Source organism: Eutrigla gurnardus, assembly GCF_963514095.1.
Source record: "Eutrigla gurnardus genome assembly, chromosome: 12".
NCBI lineage: Eukaryota > Metazoa > Chordata > Actinopteri > Perciformes > Triglidae > Eutrigla > Eutrigla gurnardus.
In genome coordinates this window covers 18,481,719-18,506,433 of record NC_139926.1, presented here as the reverse complement: position 1 = coordinate 18,506,433, position 24,715 = coordinate 18,481,719, and the positions used below count along the sequence as shown (strand labels likewise).

The following is a 24,715-nucleotide window of genomic DNA, read 5'->3' as shown; positions in this document are numbered from 1 at the left end:
AGATGTGTTACCTTTTCAAGTGTCAATGGAGTTTCTTCCTGAAAGTTTGTTTGAGTAAATAAGAATTCAGTGAGAATGTTTCAATTTCGACAAAAATGTGGAACTTAAGTAAAAAACAAAAAATAAATAAATGCATCGTAGGAATAGTAAAAATAAAGTAGGTTGCTAATAGCTTTTGTTTCAGGGTCCTGCTGTCATGGCTTACTATGTTATTAGTAACACCTGCTTTTTCAAATATGACAAGTCAAACATTCAATATGAAAAAAGAAGAATTGGCTAGACAGATTTTTTTAAACATTTGCTTTATTAAAATTCCTTTTAAATATTAAGTATTAATTGTCCGGATGTCAGCAGAGCACACTTCAACAGCGTGGAAATGCTAATGAGTTTCAAATGTCTATCAGCTTCACTGCTTTTTTAATTTGGGCTTGAAGCGCAGAGTCTGGAACGCACTCTCCACCACTTTGGGCAGATGGATCGGGTTCCTCTGCAGCCGCAGTCTGCTGCTTGTGGACCCGGTCTGGGCTTTCTTCTTTCGGGCACTTTCCTTGGCACACTCGCGACCTGCTTTCTGCTCGGAGTCACCCGCGACCCGAGGGACCCGCAAGACCCAGTTGGAGTGGAGGTCATGTTCGGCCGAGCTGGACGCCACTGTAGGGGAGGAAAGTACCTGGGGTGAGGCTGAACAACGCAGCAGGGGGGGTATGTAGATAATCAGCTAGTCCCTGAAGACCTGGAGTGATGCATAAATGAGCATCTTCCAATCCTTGACCCCACTTGACCTTTACCAGTCAAACAAGTGGTGGAAGAAGAATCGTTTTTGTGTTTACAGCTGATCAATGATTAACGGCTGCATTCCATTCAGGTGTGCCGGTTCAGCTCTAAAGGTGAACGCTGACCGGACCAACTGAGCCGTCATTAAGGTTATTATTCCTGTAAGAATATTCCATCACAAGGTATGAAAGAAATGACAGCAATTCAAGTGTGACAAGTGAAGGGACTTTGTGTGAAGTGGCCTCATTCGGAGCGAATTATTGATCCATTAACCTGTAAGCAGCATTCCTACGTTGTAACTGTTCCAGGTAGAGATACATCACTACACTATACGTTTAGGCATTAAATCGGCACACACTGTATCGCTAAATGGGTGAAAACACCGTGTGGGTGTACCACAGGGCTGTGTGTAGGTGCTTTAAGCTCAGTATTTGTGTGTCCATCTCTGAGCTCAGCTTAAATAAAAGTAGCAATACAGCAAATACTGTTAAATGTAAAAGTCTTGCATTTAAAATATTACTGCACAACATGCTCAACGTAGAGTAAAAGTACTTCCTGTAGAATGGCCTCTTCCTGCGTCTTTATTACGGTTTCTCATTTTATCGGATTGTTGATGCATTGAAGTGTAAAACATGTTTTCATGCAACTAGTGAACGCAGATCTAATTATATCCACTTTATGTACTGGTGGTTAGTGTATTTAGCATGTAAAATCTTCAAGTAGTAGACTAGTATAACAATCATATATAAATATCCATGTAGCGTGCAAATCATATGTATGTAATCAAGTACAGTTGAGTAAATTAAAGTACTGATCAGCTGATTATGTCATACGAGCTTCTGTAATGGTTATACTTTTATATATTATACACTCACCTACACTAATGCATCTGGTCACAATATAAAACTGCTTTACGTGCCGTTGGGCTATTGAATGTAAAGCTATACATCGTATTTATAAAATCAGCTTATGTTTTGTATATAAAATGTGACGGTTCTTGAGTAAATCTACTTGCTTTAAACCATTATCTAACTCTTAAAGTAAACACGTTTTCAACATCATAGCTATATTTAGTAGTTTAAGGCCTTCCGGTCCTAAATCCCAGTAGTTACAGTTAGAGAGCAGCATCTTAACCCACCGATGAAGTCCACGTCTGCGTGTCCATCATCCATGTACGGTTTGCGCTGAGGTTCGCTGTCGCATCCGGCGATGACCGCATCAAAGAACTGCAGCGTGTCCTCCTCGTTGGGGACTGGAGGTGCAGAGGGTTTGGCTCTTGATTTCTGCGGGTTGGAAAAAAATAAAAACTGGACGCTTTTCTCAGATATTACCTGCTGCGTGCTCCGGGGATGGAGGAATTCAACTCACCGGTTCATCCTTTGTCGGTGGCGGAGGTGCCGGCTTCTTCTTGGAGGACACCGTAGCCTTGGCGTCGTTACTTTTCAAATCACTCACACTCTTTGTGTATTGTCGTCTCAAAGCCACAAGTGCCTCCAGGTACTCCAGGCAGTTCTGATTCTGAGAGTAGAGCCATATCCTGTCCTCTTGTCTCTGATAATAGTACAAGGTCGACTCGATGCTCACTGTACTTTTGCTCCGTTTTAAAGTCGAGCCCACGGCCGTCTGAGTCCTCTCTCCCACCACGAGCATGGAGGTGCTGCGGACCAGCCTGACGGTGCAGGCGTTGTGGTAGTCCTGCTCAGACCTGAACCCACCATCACCTCCGCCATCCCGCCCTCCGTGTCCGTGCTGGTTGGGACGGAACACATTATTAATCTTCCTGAACATTCCTCTAAAGGGAGTCTTTTGGGGTTACAGACATGTCCTTAGACTCCTTCGTGTTTGTGACGCATTAATCCATAATCGTCCCGTCGAGCTCGCCGATACGTCTCAGGACAAAAGCAAAAAATGCCTTTAAACCTGACTGGGTTTGTCAGACTGTGACCGCTCGCTGTCCAGGGTGCTGAAATCGCGAAGCCGCTGCTCTCTCGTGACACAAAAGGCAAAAGCGGGTCCGAGTCTCCTGTGGAACCTGAGCTCAGTCTTTAATGTCATCGGATGTTGCTCGGCAACGCTGCCGGTAACTCTACACTTTGTGTACGATTGCAGCTGAGCAGCAGGCCTGTGTCAAATATCCTGACTCACTCAAGCCTTAATGGACAAAACAACAACAGCCTGACTCCGGGTCAGTTGGATTCCTCATAAACCATATGTTACGACGAAACAGGAGAACAAAATATAAACTGCCTGTTTGCGTTTAAATGAAGCGGCTCTAAAGATCAAAACTTCTAATACAGTTTGTTGTATGAAAGACCAGGATGTCGTAACAAACTCGAGCAGTTATGCGAGGTTGACTTATGTCGAGGTTGACTCACCCGATTAATAATAAAACGTGTCGTCTTGTGTTTCATGTGCTGCAAGCAGAGGAAGTCTGAATACAAGAGTCTTCATTGAAGCGAGTTATGTATGCAGACAAGAGTATTCTCGTCTAGGAAAAAAAAATCCCAGCCATAAATGCAGCCTGAAAGTTTCCACCACACTCACAAGATAACCGACTTAAACCACAGCTGTGAAAGAGAGTTTCTAACGAAGTGGAGTTCAATTCAAGTTGGGCCTTGGGATGTTTACACCGTCTGATCTACTCGGCCACCTGTCAGATAAAGAGGCTAACGTGTGCTCAAATAAAACCACAAACAAACAAACAAACAAAAAAAACATGCTGAAGATTCGGCACGGTTTCAAAGAGGAACCGATGAGTTGTGGATACACAACCGAGCATGAAGTCAGACTTCTGCTTTTTTAACAAGTTACCAGGAGGAGTAAAGCTCGGAGCTCCAAACAGCAGTTATTGGACTAAAAAGATGCATGTCGTCAAAGAGAGGCAACTATTGTCAGAAAATGAAAACAGGAATCAGACAGTAGCGACTTTCTTTTCTGCTTTCCCCTCTACACACCTGCTGCTTTTACGAAGAAACAAAACTGTGGTTTCCTTAATAAGAATAAAACATCTGTCATCTCCCTTCGTTTGTTCAGAGGAAATTCAATACATCTTTATGCAAGGCTGTACAAATTGACTAATTTACAAAAGTCCGTTGAAAATAAGCTATTAACGTTGGAATTCATGATTAACCCAGCTGCAATATCAGGTTTTCAAAAATGGGAAGAAAGAGAAAATATCTAACATTCCCACTTCCCCTTGGGGTCGTACAAAATAACCCTCGCACATGAATGCACTCTTATTCATGCAGATCTTGAATGAGTCGCAGTGCACAAATGTTTCTAAGAAACGCTCCGCTGCGATAAAGACCGTGGAAGGATATTTGGAAACCCAAGGTGAAAACTGACAAGAGACCGGTCCGAGGTAGGAAGACGTTCATTCAAAAGGACGATGATTATTGGACGCCCTGTGGTAAAAAAAATCCAGGACAGATGTTTGTTTGAAGGGGATCAATAGGTTGGACCCGGTTAAAAAAGATTTTTAAAGCGGGATCATGTAGTCGTGAATGATCTGGTGTTTCAGTTTTATTGCAATTTTATTGTATCAGTTTTTTTATGTGCGTTTTTTGTTGAGTTTTGCTGTGTGACACTGTACGGCTTTGGTCTATAGATCTGTGATCACACATGGATTTGAAGAGATAAATCTGCTGATGTTGCACTGTGTTTTTGACAACTCGTCTCACGGCTTCTGTGAATGTGCTTTTGTGTTGTAGCCATGCTTTGTGAAGGCAGACTGTTGAGCATGACCTATGGTGAGTCGGAGGAGACGGATCCCCCCCCTCCTCAGAGAGCTCTGCAGAGTGTTCACGGGATGCCGAGAGCAGCTGCCACCCTGGTGCCGGGCTCCATCAGACACACTTCGCTTGTTCGTCGCAATTCCCCCGAGCCGACGGGTCGCACGGACAACAGGAGCGATCCTGTGGAGTTCTACATTTCTCCGCTGCAGTCCTTGGATGGCCACGAAGCCCTGCCGGGCAGACAGATGTCTCCGGAGATCGAGATCCCGGCTCAGGCTCGCTCGGTCGGCGATGCCCCTTTCCTGGTCCCCTCCTTCTGTCAGAGCTTCTGCCAAAACTACAGCGACCTTCACATCGGAGGCGACCAGGTGCTGCCGCTCTCAACCAACGACGGGGAGCTCCGGGTCGGTACCGAAGCCCAGGGTTTCGGCCCTTTCCTGCAGTCCTGTGATGTCCCCCCAGCTAGGGAGGATTCTCCCCCGGGACAGACATCTCCAGGTGGACGTCTGAATCCACACAGGGGGGGTTCAAATCGCTGGAGACTGGGGAGCGCCCGTGATCGGAGCTTCTTGTTCCAGAGCCGTGAAGGTCCATTCTCCAACTCTCTTCTAAACCACTATCTGGAGCAGAAACTCTTGGACTTGTACCAGCAGTACATGATGGAGAACATGGCCAAGGAAGGGGCCCTCGGTTCGGACTCCGACCCGGGCCCCGTTTGCGCCCTGCTAGGCTCAGAGCTGTTCCTGACCAGCCTAGACCAGATCACTCTGCAGCTGAGTCGGGAAGGGAACCTGGAGGCCGGTCTGGCCAAGGACATGGTACTCAGCTGCCTTCTACGGGTGGCTGGCGACATGCAGTCAAGTGAGATCAGCACTCCCTTTCTGCAGATTTCAAATGAGGCATCCAGGGAGCAGCTCACAGAGAATAAAGGGGAGTAACCCCGGGGCCTCACCAATTATTTCTCCCTTCTGTTTTAGTTTTATCACCGTTTCTCCCTTTTTATAAGCTGTGGAGAGGAGGTGCTGTATGTGATTAATAATAATACCGTATGTATCATCATAGGTTGCGTGTATGTTGGGCAGTTTTGCTTTCTTAATAAAAACAGGAACTGAAAATTGAAACCGATCTCTTCCTCCCCCGAACAGAGTAACACACCACAACCAACTACAACCTAGTTCTTGTACTGCCAGCCACTTCTGTGAATAATACTTTCCAAATCTGATGATTATTTATTTCCATCCATCAATTGTCTACTGCTTATTCTGTATTCAGGGTTGCGGGAATGATGATGATGGAGATATAATTACTGATAAAGATATAATTAATGAGACGATGCAAAGTCTGCAGTTCAATAAATGGTCACAAGGGGGAAGCGTTATCACCTAAGTAAGTATTAATGCAGATTGCAACACACACACACACACACACACACACACACACACACACACACACACACACACACACACACACACACACACACACTCTCCCACTCCCACTCCCACTCCCTCTCCCTCTCCCTCTCCCTCTCCCAACATCCATCCACCCGTCCTGCTAATGCCTCCTATCATCTGCACCCTGCCAATCTATGATGTCATCAGGACTAGGTTGTAAATCTGTAGGCAGACGCAGGCAGTCGGGCACTAACACCAAATTTAACAATGTGTCTGATACTGGTTCCCCTACAGTGTAAACACAGTACAAGCCTGAGATAAGGTTATCTACACTGCAGGATTTATTTTGGGAAAATATTACACAAGCACAAATGAGCAACTCAGCAGGGCTACAAACCGATGGATTTGCACACTAAGTGACCCCCCCCCCCCCCCGCCGCCTGCCTGCCCAGCCATACCATGCTTTGAGAGACCCCCGACTCCATCCCGGCTCCGTGCAGCTGTGGCCTTCTGAGCCAGCATTTGATCGGCTTCCTTGTTTCCTGTCCAAACAGAGAGCCACAGGAGGAAACTGTGTTTACCGAGCGGAGCGCTGCAGTCGCAGCCCTGTGAAGTCTCAAGGCCGCAGAGACACGTTTGGCATTTCTGCTTCTATCCGGATACAACATTCCAGGTACACGTTAAAAGGAGCCGAACCCTTACGGACCAAAAAAAAAAAAAAAAAAAAACATGCTCGTATATACAGTCATGCCCGAAATTATTCACACCCCCGGCAAATTTTGACTTAAAATCGCTTTTATTCAACCAGCAAGTTTTCTTTTGACCGGAAATTACACCGGCATCTCCCAGAAGATAATTAGATGATGTACAAGAGGCATCATTGTGTAAAATATGTCAGCTTTTATTTACATTGGAACAAAAAAGTGGCATGTCCAAAATTATTTATACCCTTTGCAAACTGTCAGAAAATCCAAAAATCTATACCATTCCAAAGATTCCAAGCTGTTCTAAAGCATCCTTATTACCCTGATTCATTGGGAACAGCTGTTTAAATCAACTCAACAGGTGAAAAACAGCAGCTCATGGCTAAGACATAGGAGCTCACTGAGGACCTGCGGCTGCTCACAAGGAAAGGGCTCTAAGGCCATAAATCTAAACGCTTTCGAGTTCCAGTGGCTACAGTGCAAAGTTTTATTAAAAAATACAAGACGTTCCGCACTGTGGAAAATCTCAGAGGACGTGGCTGGAAGCCAAAAGTGACACTTGTTCTGGCCAGGAGGATAGTGAGAGAGGTGAAAACGAATCCAAGGATCAGCACCAAGGCCATAATGGTGAATCTGGACTCTGCTGGTGGCAACGTCTCAAGGCAGACAGTCACTGCTGCCTGCTGGGTTCAACGGACCCAGACCAAGGTGGACGCCACTTCCCCAGATAAGGCACACGAAAGCCCACTTGGCCTTTGCAAATGCTCATCTGGACAAAGAAGAAGACTTCTGTTTTATGGTCAGATGAAACAAAAACTGAATTGTTTGGCCACAATAATGTATCTTCATTTGGAGTAAAAAAGGAGAAGCCATCAACCCGAAGAACACAGTCCCCAACGTCAAACATGGTGGTGGGAACCTAATGCTTGGGGGTGTTTGTCAGCCAATGAACCAGGGAACCTAATCACAGTAAACGGCACCATGAAAAACGACATCATCAGGCAGTCTGCAGAGAAACGTGGCCTTGGGCACCAGTGGACATTTCAGCTCGACAACGACCCAAAACACAGCAAAAGTGGTGAAGAAATGGTTAGCAGACAAAAACGTTTACAGTGGCCCAGCCAGAGTCTTGATCTGAATCTGATGGAGAATCTGTGGAGGGAGCTAAAGATCAGGGCGATGGCAAGGAGACCCTCCAACCTGAACGGGTTGGAGCTCATCACTAAAGATGAATGGGCAAAGATACTTGCTGTAACAGCCAATAAAGGCTTTTCTATTGATTATTGAGAAGGGTATGAATCATTTTAGACATACCACTTTTTGTTCAAATGTAAATAAAAGCTGACATTTTTTTCCTTGTACATCGTTTTATCATCATCTAGGAGAAGCCTGCGAAAAACGTGCTGCTTGAATAAAAGCAAGTCAAAATTTGCCAGGGGTATGAATCATTTCGGGCTTGACTGTACCTATAACTCACCTATGCCAAATTGCGCGGCGTGAGCATTTTTCAAAAACAAACAGATTTCCACAGACCCTGGAAAAATGAAAATCAGACATCTTGTTCCAGCAGAGATTACGAGTTGTTTACAAGGCTGAGAGTAACGCTATAGTCTCTTACATAAACACATGATGTGCATATGTATTCACCAACCCTCAACTTTACCAAATGATACAAATGGTTTACCTGTCATTCAAAAAGCTTAACAAATAACTTTGCACCCTTATTTTGGGTGCAGATGCAACAATTTGAAGGGCAAAGATGTTTTTAATATTCTGTAATTAGTAGGCGTTTTTACTCTTTAAGAAAAAGTGAAACGAGGGTCAAAGACTAAAGGAGAAGCTAGAAAATGAGAGCAGGGACAGACGGATAAAACAAACGGTGAGCTGCAGTGAATTTTTTTAAATGGAAGAAAACACACTTCTCTCATTGTCTGGCGATGAACCTAACAGGGAGGTTGAAGTGTTGGAGCGTCTTTCAGAGGTTCATAAAGTAATTTCCCTGTCACAAAGAGCTTTTAACATGGAGGGCGGTTAAGGCAAGGCCACAAGATTTCATATCAAAGCCAAGGTCCCTCACGATTGTGGCTTTAATGCTCTGTAGCACTCTGTGGCTTGCCTTTATTTAAAAAGCTTTTAGTATGTAGCCTTGTTAATTGGAACAGTCATACTGTTTACTTATTTTCCCCCCCTTTGTGACTGTCTGATTTAAAAACCTCTTTCACCGATTTTTCAAGGCCGATTGAGAGTCAAGATCTTTCGAGCTCTTTTCCGGATCAGACACGGATGCACGCGTACATTTCCATTCACTTTTATTTGAACTAATGAATTTGTTTGTCGATAAAGATTTTAATGTATTGCTATGGTAAATGCTCGTAACCAAACATGGTGGAAACATTTCAGCCTACAGGTGGTGTGTCCAGGCACTTAATTCAATTAAGTCCAGAGCTCTTTCTCCTAATTTCTTGGATGGCCTTGAGCAAATGTGGGCTTTTTTTCTCCATTTTTTTCCCCCTTCAGATTCCATCTACCGGAGTGACCTAATGTCCAAGTGACAGCTTGCTGGAACATTTAATGACAGCCCTGGCTCTGTATCTGGCTGATTGACACTGGGACACGTAGGTGGTGGAACGGGAGAACACACATTTCCCGGTCAGTTAGTCGCTCAAGGTTGCGGGGAGCCTGTAGCGGCGCCGGTGACCTTGGCTAAGCCGGAGCAGACAGAGGAAGACCTTGGGAGACAGCGGGGCAGCAGGATCTGGTGCTCAGAGAGCCGGGGAACATAATGTGGTAAAGCATGACTATATATCACAGCACACGGCAGTCATGTGACTGTGGATGGCAACTGGAAGGGGACAAATATTTGTATCTACTCATATGTTTGTTCTTCTTTACCACAGAGGTTTGTAACACTGTTTTGTGGACATTGTTGAAGGGTGATGGAATTTCCCCCAAACTTCATCCTTGCTGTATCTTTATGTAATTACAAATAGATTATGGTTATGCTTAGGATTAGCCCTGACCCCATTTCCTGACGTTTGTGACATAATAGTTCTTTTATCTCTTATGTTCTCTCCTTTTTATCTGCCTTTGCTCTTTGCATGCCATAACTCATTCCATAACAAATGTCTTTATGGATGATTTGACTAAAACGGCTCGACAGCATCTCAGAACAAAATCACAGAAATTGTTTGAACAAAGACAAGCCAAAGACCTTTGCGATCACAAGTCATAAAGCATTTGCGTTTCCATACAGCATTGTTGCTGTGCTGGTGGAAAATGTGCATTTTGCAATAAAACAGGAAGTTGTTCTTGTAACTTCAGCATTCTTTGTCAAGTCGATGTTTGGTCCAGTCCCGAGGACATTTACGTTCCTATATAGATTCATAGCCACGCCCCTCACATTGCACTCGTTATGCCCATCCTCTTTCATAACTCATGAACTGAGTCGTAGACTTTTATGGGAGGCATCATGTCACGTTCATCGCTGCTTGCAGCTTTAAAACAAAGGGTGTAATATGCAACAGCTGTTAGTTGCCGTTTGTAATTACAGAGCATTCAAAGTTGGCCACTCCTCCTCGGCTCAAAGAGCGACGGAGCGATGGTCGAGCAAGCTACATAGTGAATGAAGAGAGGGAGCGGCGTTGGTGAGGAAAAAAAGTGAGGAATCAGAATGTCTTTTTTCCCTCTTGATTGTTTCAAATAAAGACTCTGCACGGCTGCATGGGAAGGTGTAGGTGAAGGATTTAAAAAAAGAAAGCATGGCCAGCTTCCTCCTGTCTGGTGACTGAGAGCTGGTCTCGGTCACTCTGAACACAGCAGAGGAGAGAGAGCAGAGCAGGGGACACACACACAAACACATTCTCATCCATCAGCACGGCTGCTTTGTATCTGATGAAGCTAAAGTGGACCTTGTGCCCATGGATGGGTCTCGCCATCGGACGCCGAGCGCCATGATTAAGTGGTGGTATTTGACAAAACGAACGGGCTGCACACCCTGCATGCTGTTATCGGCCGGGGGGTCACACCCCCAACTTGAGCCGCCAGATGGTTTGCTCCACAGAACCAATCAGAGGAGTCGTCATTGGAAACTGTTTGGAAAAGGGCACTTTCAAAAAAAAATATGCTGTGAATTTAAGGTGATTGGATGAACCATCAATGTCATCATCAATCAAACTCTTAGGGGAGCCAGTCGGGTGAAAGTAAAATCATCTTTTCCATCGAGGCTCTCTGTAGATACGGACACCACCACACATCTCAGGTGGGTCTGAGGTGATGATTGAGAGGGATTATGTCCGTATCAGGTGATACATTTGTTTTTTAAGAAACATCCTAAAATTGTTCGTTCTACACCCTATTGATTCAACATTTCCTTTCTGTATCTACACCACAAGTCACGTTAAAAAATAGTAACTGCCTCACATGTCAGGGAATAATTACAAAATAGTGTATGAATTCAAGGTTCAAGGTTTAATGAAAGAAATAATCTTTGTAAACGAGGAGATGCAGAAGTCTCTCTAGAGAGAGATAGATAGTGTTGGAGAGATAAAGAGGCCTCTCTACAAAGGCCCCAATCAATTCAGTTCATGGTGTACTTCAGCCTCAAACTAATTATCACAAATACTTGCCAGACAATGAAACCTGTTTCTTTAGACCACATAAGAGTCTGGTCCAGTTGGTACTCCAGCCTTGACTGCTGGAGGGCAGTTTTATTAATTTCAGTTAATTATATATTGTAAAGAAAAGACTTTCATCTGTTTGTGTTAAAGGCGAATATAAGACATACAAGTATGATGCCTGCCGAGGTAGCTCAGCAACAGAATGTCTAATACAAACAGGAAGTTCAACAAGCTCAACTGGCCTTTAGCGGAGGCCTTGGCCTTGGCAAAAGCAAACATGTATAGAAAGAAACACCCTGAAAAGAGAGGAAAATTATACAGGTACAAATAAATTGTGAAGAGGAGGCAGAATGGTGTGCCAAAGCAATTTATCTAGTTAAGCAAGGCCAATGGATGTACTTGAAAGGGTAGAAAGGAAGAAATAATTGGAAAAAAAACTTCTTGTGATGAAAAGAATCTAGGTTTAGATTCAGACGGAGAAATATGACATGCTTTAAAACCTCAATCAGTCATGGTAAGTGCATGCTTCGTTTCAAGACACAACATACTATTATTATTATCATTATTAATATTAAATAAGTAGAATTAGTTGGTGTTAACCTTGATCTGTTACCGTTGCCCCAGTGCTCCGTTGTTTTGTCACTGTTCAAATTAAAGATATTACCGGTATAAATATTTGAATATTAATCTGTGATCGTTTTGAACAGAAATCCAGCTTTCTCTGGCGTAAAGTGTTTGTGTCTGGACCAATCGGAGCGTGTGATGCAACCCTGGACCTAGGGGTGGGCGATATGGCAAAAATATATCACAATTCTTTTTCATGTTGGTTTGTAAGACTATTTTGCAAGTTACTGAACAGTACAACCAAAGTAATTTCCCTATTTAAAAAAATATAGCCCTACAAGGTAACAAAACTGAAAGAATAACAGACCATTTAGGCCAAAGTACCTTTTCAAAGTATGAACATTCAACAAGAATTTCAAAAGGTAAAACAACACTATAAATGGCAAATTCCTTTTAGGGTCCAACTTCCCCGTGTTGTCCTCCATGCCGCTTGCGCGCTGTATACAAGCTGTCCGTAATCCCTCAGCGTAGTGGCAGAGGTGCGACAGCGTATTATGGCCACTGTAGTTAAAAAAAAAAAAAAAAAAAAAAATACAGAACCGAGAGGTGCGCAATATTCAGAGAAAAAAGTAGCAAATTTATAAAGTAGCAATTTTGCCGTTGCTCCAACAACAAGTGAAAGCTACGGCTACATCTTAGCCTAACCACCCGATCAATAAAAACCCATAAGATGACATATAAAAAAAACCCCAACAATTACCATCAACAGCCCTCACCCTAAGGACCTTAACGAGGTGTTGTCACACATTGGCATGGATTAATTAGAAAGATAAATGTACGTACATTCATGGGAGCTAGCATAAATGCCGGTTGTTTGTTAGCATCGTAATAAAGTAGCATATCTGCAACTTTTTTCTCTGAATATTGCGCCCCTCTCTCGGCTCCATTTTCCCATACAGTGGCCCTAATAAGCGTCGTACAGAGGAGCAGAATATCTGCTGCAGCACGATCCAACGGCCCAAACTTGCTTCTGCGTTTACACACAAAAAATGTTTCCGTGTGGACGGCGAATGTGTGCTGTAGCACGATGCTTAAGATCTCTCTGTAAAGGCAGATCGCGATCTAATATCCTCATATCGCACACCCCTACCTGGACCTGAAAAAGACCGCCGACTGCTCCTTCAAAACAACAATGGCGGCTCCTAGAGGTCAGCGCTGATGCTGCAATAGAACCCATTAAATCAAAGACTGGAGAGGATTTCTTTGTTTAAAGAACCTGCCATGTATTTTTCAAAAATACCACATTCCACTTTCGAGTGACGGCTGAGTAACAAACCACCTGCAGGCCCACTAAAATAGCAGCAGAAGCTGAACAGAAAGTTCAGACATCGTCATCTACTCTCGAGTTTGTAGCCAATATGATGGCAAGCTGGCAAGGTTACTTCTGAATTAGCTCAAAGAGGCACGGGCTGAATAAAAGGCTGCTAATTGTGAAAACTCAAATATTAGTAGCTCAATATGCTGCAGTAGTGATGATAGTGTCACTGCGTCTTGCCAATAGATCTCATCTGAAGACCAAAAGTTAACTGATGCAACCAACAGGTCTGCACTTTTAGTATAACTTATTTTGAGTTAATCTCCACATACACTGTTCTGATGACATAAATATTCATTAAATCCGCTGGAGAAAACTCCAACAATAACCAAGAAACATGTTATTTACTCCCGTTTGGATATTTGCTAAAAAAAAAAAAAAAAGGCGCCCTTAAGGATGTTTTTATTAAATAAAACGATGTAATGTCTACAATAGAAACAAATGGGTTTGAAGCTGAGAGCCAGAGATGATGCACGGAGCTCACATATGAATAAGACCTTGTTGGTTTTTTCATGGTATTTGTTGACAATAAATTACATGTAGAACATCGCCAGCCTTATCCCTGAACCATCATATACACAGGTTGAGTAGGTCCTTTACCCCACTTTACTCTCATTCATCCAATGTATTTCAAATGAGTGTTCAGTTGTGTAGTTTTCAGAACATTTAAGTAGATGTTACAATACAGCAATAAGAAAAACACAAACACAAGTGTCCCGCATTAAAAATACAGAAGCAGAATGTATGGAAATTAGTCATCATGGACAAAGTATTAAATTATTGATGCATTAATCACCATTCTAAGCTGGTCGAGGTGGAGCCCTTTTCAACCGCTCTCTTTGGCTGGTTTCATCTTTAGCAATGCATCATGGTTCATGAACTTACTGTATATATTCTGCACATATTTAAAGTCAAAAGCAGCAGCTGCAGACAGATAAAAGAAATTGAGCTCAAAGGAGAAAAGGAGGAGAGAATGGGAGAATAAAATGGACGTAAAATTATACAAGAAAATAAAGAAAGCAAGTTCTGAGCTTTTCAGCCCGTGAGTCATTTCACAGCTTCAACTTCAAATAAGAGAGTCCAACTCTTTCAGGATGACATTAAAAACGTCAGAAAACACTACGCGATTAAGATCCGTGAGGCTTTCAAAACTCAAAGTATGACAGCGTGACTCACCGCCTGCCGACGAGTCACTTACAGAAGTCTGAAACTGTGTTTGTTGTTGTTCAAGGTGCCCAAGTCTGAAATGAAGGACACGTCGCTGACGGATTTAATGAGAAGTTTTCGCTTTTGCATTTCATCGGCAACAAAAGACCGATCAAAACGTGTTTATTCTTATTTAAAGTATTTGGTTCCTCTTGGTCTCTTCCCCTCACCTCGGTCATCGCCACAGCCGAGCCCTTTTCTCTCCTCCATTCAAGCCCCCTCACCTCCTCCCACGGCTCTTCCAGGCACGCCGACATTGTTATTAGTGTCATAATTTACCTCCTTATGCAAACATGACCCTGTCCTCGATACGATGTAAGGCAAAAATATTCATTCTGTAGTCACTGTGAGACCAATAAAGAATGAGATAGGAGGAACATAAATTATTGCTCTACAGTCGTTCATATTTCACTCGGAAGCCTTTACACACATCACACAAACACACACTCTGACGTACACATGTGTTGTCAGTAATGGCTATACATATGAAAAAGCAACGTTATTTCATATGGTGACAGACAAGATAAATAGATCGGCAAGGACAAGCCGAGAAAGAAGGAAAGGACAAGAGAGGGATGAAGGCGGGTAAATGGGATATGCATATAAAAAAAAAAAAAAAAAGAAGTCCGGTGAGGCAATCTGCATTTTAATCGCTGCTTTGTCCAAATGCATTTTTTACGACGCCGCTGTCGAGTAAATCCTTTGCGACTTGCCGGGGTAAGACGGGCCGAGTGACGCGACGGGAATTAAGTCGTGTTTTGCCAAATGAAGACGGTTTTGAGCAGCGAGGAGGCTGAATGAAGTCAACCCCGTGAGAGTGGCACTGAGGGGAGTTGCTGTATGGATTCAGTAGCACGTGCACACTCATGGGTTTGACCTTGGCAGCCTCCCCCCCCCCCCACACTTTACCCCCCTGGGTACCACTCATCCTTGGCTAATTAGCTCACGTCCCAGTGGCATATGTTCAACACACAATTTATCCACAACAAGGACATTACAACAGCAGCGTCCCGCCTCTGCTCTGCCTCCCGCTCACTGCCTCATTCTGTCATATCGTGGGTTTATCTGTACATGTTTGGATACAGGCAGCGATGACTTCTCTCGATCCTTCAAATCTGACTTTGAGTGCACCCTTTTTAAAAATTTTTTTTTTTATATTTGGTTTAAAGCTGTTATAATCTGTATTATTAATTAATTAACAAGGACGACGTTGCCAAAGTCTCAAATAATAAAGACATTGTGTGTGTTTGTGAGAGACTGTGGACGTGTTTGTTGGGGGCGGCTGTGGCTCAGAGGCAGAGCGAGTCGTCCTCCAATCCCAAGGTCGGCGATTCGATCCCCAGGTCCTCCAGTCCACATGTTAAGGGGCAACATACCAAACCCCAAAAATGAATGTTGACATGTTATGTAAAGGTGGTTAGAAATACTAGAAGTTATGTAAAGGTGGTTAGAAATACTAGAAGAGTGTGTGTGTGTCTGTGGTGTTTCACCATCTTTCGGATCATTTTGGTTCAGGCTTACTTGTCTAGGAATGTCACAGAACGATACTTTGGTACCAAGTTGATGCTAGAATGTTTTTTCTATTGTACTGCAGGTACCGGGGAGCAATAATACAAATCTAGAGTGAAGATATAACCTGCCTACTCATCGGATTCTCTCTGGCTATGCCTCTACCATAGCAGGCTTCATAATTAAGCTACAGGGGATCAGGGATCGAGACCAACGGTGTCACGTCTTCCTGGGGACGGTCGAAAATTTCCCCCATAATGCCTCATTGGGAACAACAAAAAAATCTTCAGGAGAGCTAGAACGTTAGCTGGTTACGTTGGCCTGCTTGGCTAAATAACTCAATGATTATTGGGAGAATTCTACCATTATCACAACAAAAGGCTCCACCAAAGAGACAGCTCTGTTGGTGGAGACCAAAAACAGAGCTAAAAGAGTGAATATAAGACTCAGCTTATCATATGAACTTGAAAGTTGATAATATGTCAATGTTGTATTTCTGCTGCCCAAGTAGCCCCCCCCCCCCAAAAAAACACAGTTAATACAGGCTTAATATTACTTTTAATATATATAAATAGATGCTTTTAAAATTTGAGTTGTATGTGTTTTCTTTTTTAATAGCGCTGAAACCACAGTGACTGAATAGTGACTCAGCCACAATATTTACTCTACTTAGACGTTCAATATCTGAAGTGCTGCTAAAACTCATCCAATCTGAGTTTGAAATCATTTACTCACAAAAACAACCCCTGAAGACAAATAATAGCTCTCAACTCATTATTTAGAAAGAATTTCAGAATAAACTGGAGAGGCCCTTTAAAATCCTACTCTGGACATTAGGATCTTGTTTTTGTTTTGGACCACAGATACCCTTTTTCCCGACTCCACGAATGAGGTTTCTTGAATAGATTCTATTCAGCTGAGTGCATAAATAAAGCTGAACTTCTTGGTTTAATTATAGTTTGTGTGACCCATGTCCAAAACACTGCACATTTAAAAGAGGTAAGTATGAGCCGGACGATATGTATTTGACAACTGAATGAACGGCATCGACACCCAGGTGGTTCTTGTTGGCAGCTGGTTGCCAAGCGGTCTGGCTGAACTCAAGCCTCCCATGCTAGGAGTTTGGCTTGAGATTGGCCTGAGCCTGCAGTTTGAGGGGCATCGTGCCCCGGATCGATGACACTGCAGCTCATCACTCCCTGCATCCGCCCACAACCGGGATCTCAGTTTAATACTACCTTAATGCAGAGCTTTTTTCTTTAGTACAGCACGCCATATGTTTGTTTTTAATGTGATTGTGTGCTTTGCTTTTTGAAATTGTCCATGCAAACATCTCAATTGAAAATATGACAGCACACATTGTCATCCGAGACAGAAAAACAACTTCTATATGAGTAATTTTCTTTTTGTATGAGGTTTTTTTTCTCCATCCATAGGACAGTCGGTTGACGGTTGAAACACAAAAAATAGTTTTAAAATGTGATAATTATCATCATAAAAACTTGTAAAAGTGTACATTTTTAAGATTTGTATTAGCATCTCCGTTAATCCGATGCTAATACAAGATTTGTATTAGCATCTCCGTTCACAATACTGTATCACAAACACAAAAAGGTATAGAATGTATGCCAGCTTGAATGCGAAACACTCAACCCCAGGAAAAGTTATGCAAAATAAAAGATCTGAAAGGCTATTATCTCAGGCAGAACACCATCACCGTGCACGACAACACAACCATTTAACATTACACAATGCAGCGTACTTTATCGCAACATGTTGGAACACAATCCGAGCAGTGAACAGCAAAATCATCTGGCATATCTGCTGCTTTGTTTGTTGTATGCAGCGTGACCTTGCACCCATATACCAACCTTGAACAGTGTTACAAGAGAAGAGGCAAATAGGCTACAGACTGTCGTATCACAGGTGTGTGTGTGCCGTTTACCCACATACGGTGAGAGGTTCACAGCTGAGGTAAACAATGAGCAGAGCTTGTTCAAAGAGACCTTCTGTGAACAACTGAGCTGCTTTTATTAATTATTGGGGTTTCTGCACCCAGCTGACTATAAAACTGAATATGATGCCAAAGACCATCTATGCTGAGGAAAACGGGGTTTCGATGCCCCGACACTGGCTGCACTATATACAGAAATCCATCCAAAAACCATTAAAAACAGAAGAAACCGTAGTAGGTTTCTTCATTACGATGACCATGGCCATTGGAGTGTATTCTGAGGGCCATTCAATCAGAAATCAATCACTATCTGACCTTGCAGCACTGTTGCCATTGTTTGCACAGTTCATGCTGTAAGCACCGTTAGCTGCTAGCTGCCAGCTCAGTTGTTGCCATCTTGAGAACCGCGTTGAGGCAATCCCTCAAACAACGTTCTATCATTCTCATGCAGGTCAACACGTAGGGGAAAAAAGTCAGAAAGTGATATATTCCTACACCATCTTGCTGTCATACTCTCCAAGAAAATAGTCCCCAAAAATAATGGCAAGCTGGATCGTGGATGAATTACTAATCTGGGTCCACCGGGCACAGGCCCAAAGTGTCAGGGCGCCCCCTGGCTTTTACCGACAAAATGTGAGACACGTGGAAGAGACTCCAAATAACCACAAAGAAACAGAAAACTACAAAGAGACCGAAGCAACTACAAAGAAATGAAAAACAGCTGCGGAGACAGACTTATAACAATAAACTAGAAATCTGTTCAAAGTAGCATATAAGATGTTAAATATAGGGCTTGACTTGTCACTTTGGCATGTTGTCGGGAAAATGTGTTTTATTAATTAAAGTTGACTATGGCAAACGACCGCTGTACACACCCAAATCAAGACTACATGACATGTAGAACCCCACAGGTCATTTTCAAATATTCAGCTCTGATAAGGTTGTGTGTAAAGCTCCTTTTTTAGGAAAACATGCAGCCTATAAAGACAAAGAAAGGGTAGCTTCTTTGTGCGGATTATCAAAGTCCTCTCCCCCTGGTACATCCCTTCATCCAGAGTACATGTTCTCTACCTTCTACCAAAATTTTTACTTCCACAGGATATCACGTATCACAGCAACCGGACGAAACCAACGAAAGCACCTCAGCTGAGAAGAAAAAAAAAAAAAACCTGCTGCACCTCGTTGCCCTTCTGTGTTCTGCATTCAACAGTAAACAAGTATTCAATCTGTTTTAAAACTGCCAGGACGTCAAAAAAACCTCAACAAACTGTACATTTGACCTCACATCACATCTGAAGCAAAGTTGTCTTCTTTCCTTCTTCCTCTCCGACACACACACACACACACACACACACACACACACACACACACACACACACACACACACACACACACACACACACACACACACACACACACACACACACACACACACACACACACACACACACACACACACACACACACACACACACACACACACACACACACACACACACACACACACACACACACACACACACACACACACACACACACACACACACACAGTGCTGCTGCTGTAAGTTGGTGACATGAGTCCTTGGAAAGTGCAGTATTCAATTTGTAACTATTATGGAGACAAGGACACAGCCCTTTATGCGAGCAGCCACAGAGAGAAAATGGAGGCAGTCACTATAGCAACCGCCAGAAGAGCGCCCAACAAATCAACAAACAATGCAGTACAAGACTTTTCCAGGGGAGCCATTTAATGCAAAGCCTTGAATCCAACGAAGTTGTCCTCTTAAGTTTCTGAGACCTGCCTTTGAGTGTCTAATCCCCGAGTGTTTGGTAAAAAACCTTGTATTTTTTTTCTCTCCACACTTGTGTTTCAAGGACGACTCGACACAATATGCCAGAGAGCTGTCTTCTTGGGTCACGGCAACCTCTGAATTTCATTTGTGTGATCAGCCTTCAGGAAATGTTTACTCCTGCACAATCGCTTAACATAACAATGCTCACTTATTGAAAACATTTGGTGATTTCTTAAACAATCTGTACATGTTGAGAAATACATTTTAAGTTTTCGTATATATATTATTCAACAGAGTTATAACAGAAGATCCTTTTTTCCTTCCATCAATCCAGCTGAGAGATTGTGAGAAATCCTCCTGGATATTCAGACAAAAGTTGAGGCGCTTCATTTCTTTTGTTGTAATTCGAGCAAAGTTTTCATGAAATCTTCTTACCGGCATCAACACTGCAAATCTAAAGCAATGGAATGTACTTTTGATGCTGCTCTCCTTCCCACTTTGATTGGTGCACGCAGCTCTGCTCTCACTTTCCCATGCCCCTTGTCTGGGCAGATAGCTTCTTTGCTACTGACCTTGCTCTAGATTTCAGCAGTCGACAGAAAGCTGCAGCGTGGCTGATGCTGTCTGACTCGGACTGTCTGGGTGTCACAGCAATTAGTTTAAGAGTTGCAGATCACAGATAGACGATTGTGTGTGTGTGTGTTTAAATTGTGTGTGTGTGTTAGTTTAAATAAAAACTAGCATGTGATGTTATTTCAGAGCAGACAAGTCATGTGATTGTGAGTCCTGGGTTGGACTCATATTTATGATGCTGAAATGTGGCCGTTTTCTAGCTGTAGACTAACACTAACCGTGTGCAGTGCTTTGTAGGAAGTGTGTTCGCCTCCTTGATGTTATGTGAAATGACTGTGACGGCGCCCCCTGCAGTGCCATTTTGAACTGGGCTTGGGACCAGCAGGCACCGGGGAAAGAGACCGCTGTACGTCTCAGAAACCTACGAATAGACTGGACCTGAAGATGAAAACACGACCGTGGATACTTTATTGGATGGTAGAGCTTCTAAAAAAATAATGTTTTTGCAAATCAGTCCAGAATAATCTAAAAATATGAATCTGTTGTAATCTATTCACCACGGATCTCTTCTAAAGGTATTGTCTAACTTAACCTTTAATTGCTGCCATCTACAAACAGTTTACAGTGTCTCATTCAGCCCCCAAAGACTCATGGGAAATGTGTTGTTAAAGGCCTGTTATAAAAAAAAATAAAAAAAATAAAAAAAACATGTTTGTGTTTAAAAAAAAAAAACTGCCATCCTTTGGCTTTCTATGGAAACCTTTTATTGTTGCGGAGTCTGCCATTCCACCAACTGAATTCAGATTGCCTGCGTGTGTACAAGGGATTCTCAGAATATGATGCACATGCTGTTGCCACGGCAACCATGAGTGACGCCAAATCTAGCAGCACTGAAATCTTAAGGATTAGGACGGTTCTCTCTATGATATTCGGAGCAATAATATTATAGCTATTGGAATAATGTGGAATAATGGCCACTGAGCCGCCTTGGTAAACACCGATAGCTCTGTCAGGACAGTCTTACCACAGCTTCAGCTGTCGTCCATGTTGGAGGTGCTAGATATGCTCTGAATTAATCCTCCCATTTACACGGGTTTCCTTTTATGCACACAGAACTACAACAATACAAAAAAAAGCCTTCACCATTTATCAAATGGAAATATTTGTAGTCATGTAGCTCGACATATTTGGCATTTTTGGACACTTTTGGATCTGCGCTGAATGTTAAATAAAGCCCAGTTGCTGCGACAAATACATGACTGCACATCAGGAGCCGAGGGTCGGCGCAATTTAAGATCATAAAAGAAACATTTTCCGATGAATTGCATTTGCGTCGTCTGAGGGAAGATGATGGCGTAGGAGTGGAGAGCTTCTAAAATACATCTCGCACAGATTTGATAAATAAACGAAAAGGAAAGAAAAGGTGGACCTGAGAGCAAGACAAAGAGCCACGGAGCACTGTAGCCGTCTTTTCAACTTTGTGCGTTTGCAACAAGACATAATGTAATCTCTCCTTGAGACGGAAGGATTTTTATAACCTGCGCTGGCTGGGCCTTGAGCGCTAGAAGAGACAGGCTGGGTGAAGGCTGTTTATCCCGCGCTGTCCTTGATATAAACATGTGAAAAATCTCTCCGTTTTCTCTCTCGACTAAATCAATACAAAGGCATTCGGCCTCCGAGCAATGTTCTAGCACTCCTGCAAAACTTCTTCATCCTGCCTCCATTCAGAGCCGCGTCCTTCGACGCTAAAGAACCGGAGCCGCTGAGGTCCTACTTACTGTGAGTTCATGAATGTGGCCGTGCACTCAATGTCATCCTTTTCTCCACACCAAAGGCAGCCTTGGATGCAGACCCTCGTGTGACATTGTGTAGGTTAGTTGTTTGGTGGCTGCATCTGAACCGCCTGAACCGCCAACGTACGGTAAAGCAAGTCACGGCCGCTGCTCAGAACTTTTGCATTATTCTCACGGTATTTTTCCCCTCATTCAGACAACTTCTTTGCTTGCTTTTTTTGTGGTTAAACTCTGTAATCTGATTTCCCCGAGCCCTCGTCTACCCTCACTCTCTCTCAGGTAGCAGCCAAGCCTAACCTGCGATCCCTCTTAGGAGCAATTAAGATAAACCTCTTAATTCATCTGCTTTATCCCAACCTGTCTTTCTCAGTCTCTCATTCACTTGACCTCCACTCCTCCTTTACTTCAACCCCCCCCCCCCCCCTCCTCCTCCTCCCCTCCCATCCTCCTTCAGTGACAGAAGCAAGGAGAGCATTGAGTCATGACATCATAATTCACCAGCTCCCGTTTTCACGGTTAAATCAATATCAGTGTGTCCGAGTCAAGGTTGGAGTCTGGCCTTCGCAGCTCGGCTCTTCCTACCTTTTTTTCCCTCCACCCCCCCCTCTATAGAAAATCATATAAATTGTCCCTAAAATAATTAAGCCTTCAGCTCCGTCGCTGGCCTATATTTTTTACCGGCTCCCGTCTGATAAACAGCGCTGCCACAGAGTCAAGGTAACGCTGAGAATAGAAGCGGACCCCGATTCCTTGTCCGTCTCTGCCTTTTTTTTTTTTCTTTCCACGACTAATAAATGAATCTGTTTAATTAACGAGGCCTAATGACTGCCACTTTATCTATTTATTTACCATTGATGTCATGTGAAGACCTTTCTTAAACTTTCACATGCGAGCCAAAGAGATGCAAAGTGCTTTTGACTAATTTTCGAGTGGTTTCTTGCAACAAAAAAAAATCATAAATTATCATTTTTATAGCCTGGTGGTGAATGTGAGAGCCCTGAAAAGTCTGTGTTTATAGGTGTGTGTGTATGAGAGTTAGAGAGGAAGACGGGGAGGAGGAGGAAGAGGAGGCGCCTAAGTGCGGGGAGGCGGGATATGCAGAGAGAGTGAACAAGCGCTCAAATCCCGCGGACAGACAGGAGCTAATATAAACGTGGTGCCTACACTCGGGGCTATCAGGGGCTAAGGAAACAGCGCTACCTCTGTCACTGACCTCCGGCGCTTCAAAGAGACAGCGGGACGCGCTGAGCTCCGGCCCCGCGGCCATGGCCACGCTGGACGGCTGCCGCTGCCGGGGAGCCGGCGGGCGGAACAACAACAGCATCCTCTACAGCATTTTAAAGAGTGACAGCCTCGCGACCGCGGCGGAGCATCAACAACAACAACAACAACCCCAACAACAAACACTGCAACACTTGCTCCACAAGACCTCCTCCTCCGCCGCCGCCGCCGCCTCCTCCGCCGCCCCAGCCACGCTGCAGGAGCTCCGGCAGCAGGCGTGCTCCTGCGGCTCGACGCGGCGCCGCGGCGTCCTCCGCTCCCCGCAGGTGACGTGCAAAGCCGCGTCGGCGGTGCTGGTGAAGACGCTGCGCTTCGTGAAGAACGTGCCCTGCTTCCGCGAGCTGCCGGAGGACGACCAGCTGATGCTGATCCGGAGCGGCTGGGCGCCCCTGCTCGTGCTGGGGCTGGCGCAGGACCGCGTGGACTTTGAGACCACGGAGACCGTGGAGCCCAGCATGCTGCAGCGCATCCTCACGGGAGTACCGGACCGGCAGAGCGAGGCGCCGGCCGGCCAGGGCAGGGGGGCCGCCGGGGTCTCCGCCGTGGATATCGAGGCGATCAAAGCCTTCCTGAAGAAGTGCTGGAGCGTAGACATCAGCACGAAGGAGTACGCGTACCTGAAGGGAGCGGTGCTCTTCAACCCGGGTAGGTGGCCCGTTTATACCTGTGCGTAAAGTTAGTTTACTCAGGTGCCACAAGGCGGGTACTGACAGTGTTTAATTATTATTCAACACTATTTGTTTTAATATTCTTTTATAAATTATAATGTACACTTTCCATAGGAAAGGTGTATTTAGTGCACAGGCATCTTCTCACAGCAACATGGGTTTAATTGATATGAGACAGAGAAGCTATTTAAATGACCCATCCAAGCTTTCAGCATTGAGAGATTTCAGTCACATGTCTTTGGACTTCCACTCATCTCCTTCCCTCCTCTCCTCCCTCCAGATGTGGAGGGTCTGCGCTGTCTCCACTACATCCAGTCCCTGCGTCGGGAGGCGCACCAGGCTCTGAACGAGCACGTCCAGATGATCCACCGGGAGGACACGACGCGCTTCGCCAAGCTGCTCATAGCCCTGTCCATGCTGCGGGCCATCAGCCCGCCGGTGGTCGCGCAGCTCTTCTTCAGACCTGTCATCGGGAGCGTCAGCATCGAGGAGGTGCTCATGGAGATGTTCTACGGGAAGTAGGTCACGGTCCACGATGGAGTCCACAATGGACCTTCAGGTGAATTCAGCAGAGCTGGCCTGCCACGATGGACCCTCCTAAAGCTCTTATTCAGGACGACATTAGGGACTGAATTTACTGTATGTGGGATGATCTTCAAGGACTGTGAAATGACCAACACAGGTGTGTGCGTGTCTGCGTGCGTGTGTGTGTGTGTGTGTGTGCATGGGAGAAAGGAAGAAAGTCTGTTGAAGGCAATAGATGTTATATTGGAGGAAAAA

General features: G+C 44.2%; 3 protein-coding genes across 3 annotated transcripts; 2 read left to right on the top strand and 1 right to left on the bottom strand.

Moving 5' to 3' along the window:
• Window positions 1–322: 322 nt before the first annotated feature.
• On the bottom strand, window positions 323–3,312 carry c9h13orf42 (chromosome 9 C13orf42 homolog). The gene is made up of 3 exons (XM_084022446.1): window positions 2,143–3,312; window positions 1,913–2,057; window positions 323–651 (listed from the first exon to the last, which is right to left on the bottom strand). The coding sequence occupies exons 1-3, from the start codon at window positions 2,560–2,562 to the stop codon at window positions 407–409; spliced, it is 810 nt and encodes a 269-aa protein (XP_083878572.1). The 5' UTR covers window positions 2,563–3,312; the 3' UTR covers window positions 323–406.
• Window positions 3,313–3,998: 686 nt separating this feature from the next.
• LOC311021954 (TLR adapter interacting with SLC15A4 on the lysosome) lies at window positions 3,999–5,861 on the top strand. The gene is made up of 2 exons (XM_084022905.1): window positions 3,999–4,135; window positions 4,485–5,861. The coding sequence occupies exon 2, from the start codon at window positions 4,487–4,489 to the stop codon at window positions 5,444–5,446; it is 960 nt and encodes a 319-aa protein (XP_083879031.1). The 5' UTR covers window positions 3,999–4,135; window positions 4,485–4,486; the 3' UTR covers window positions 5,447–5,861.
• A 17,256-nt stretch (window positions 5,862–23,117) lies between these two features.
• On the top strand, window positions 23,118–24,715 carry nr0b1 (nuclear receptor subfamily 0, group B, member 1). Its single transcript, XM_084022906.1, has 2 exons — window positions 23,118–23,912; window positions 24,216–24,715. Exons 1-2 carry the CDS (start codon window positions 23,252–23,254, stop codon window positions 24,455–24,457), a joined length of 903 nt encoding a protein of 300 aa, XP_083879032.1. The 5' UTR covers window positions 23,118–23,251; the 3' UTR covers window positions 24,458–24,715.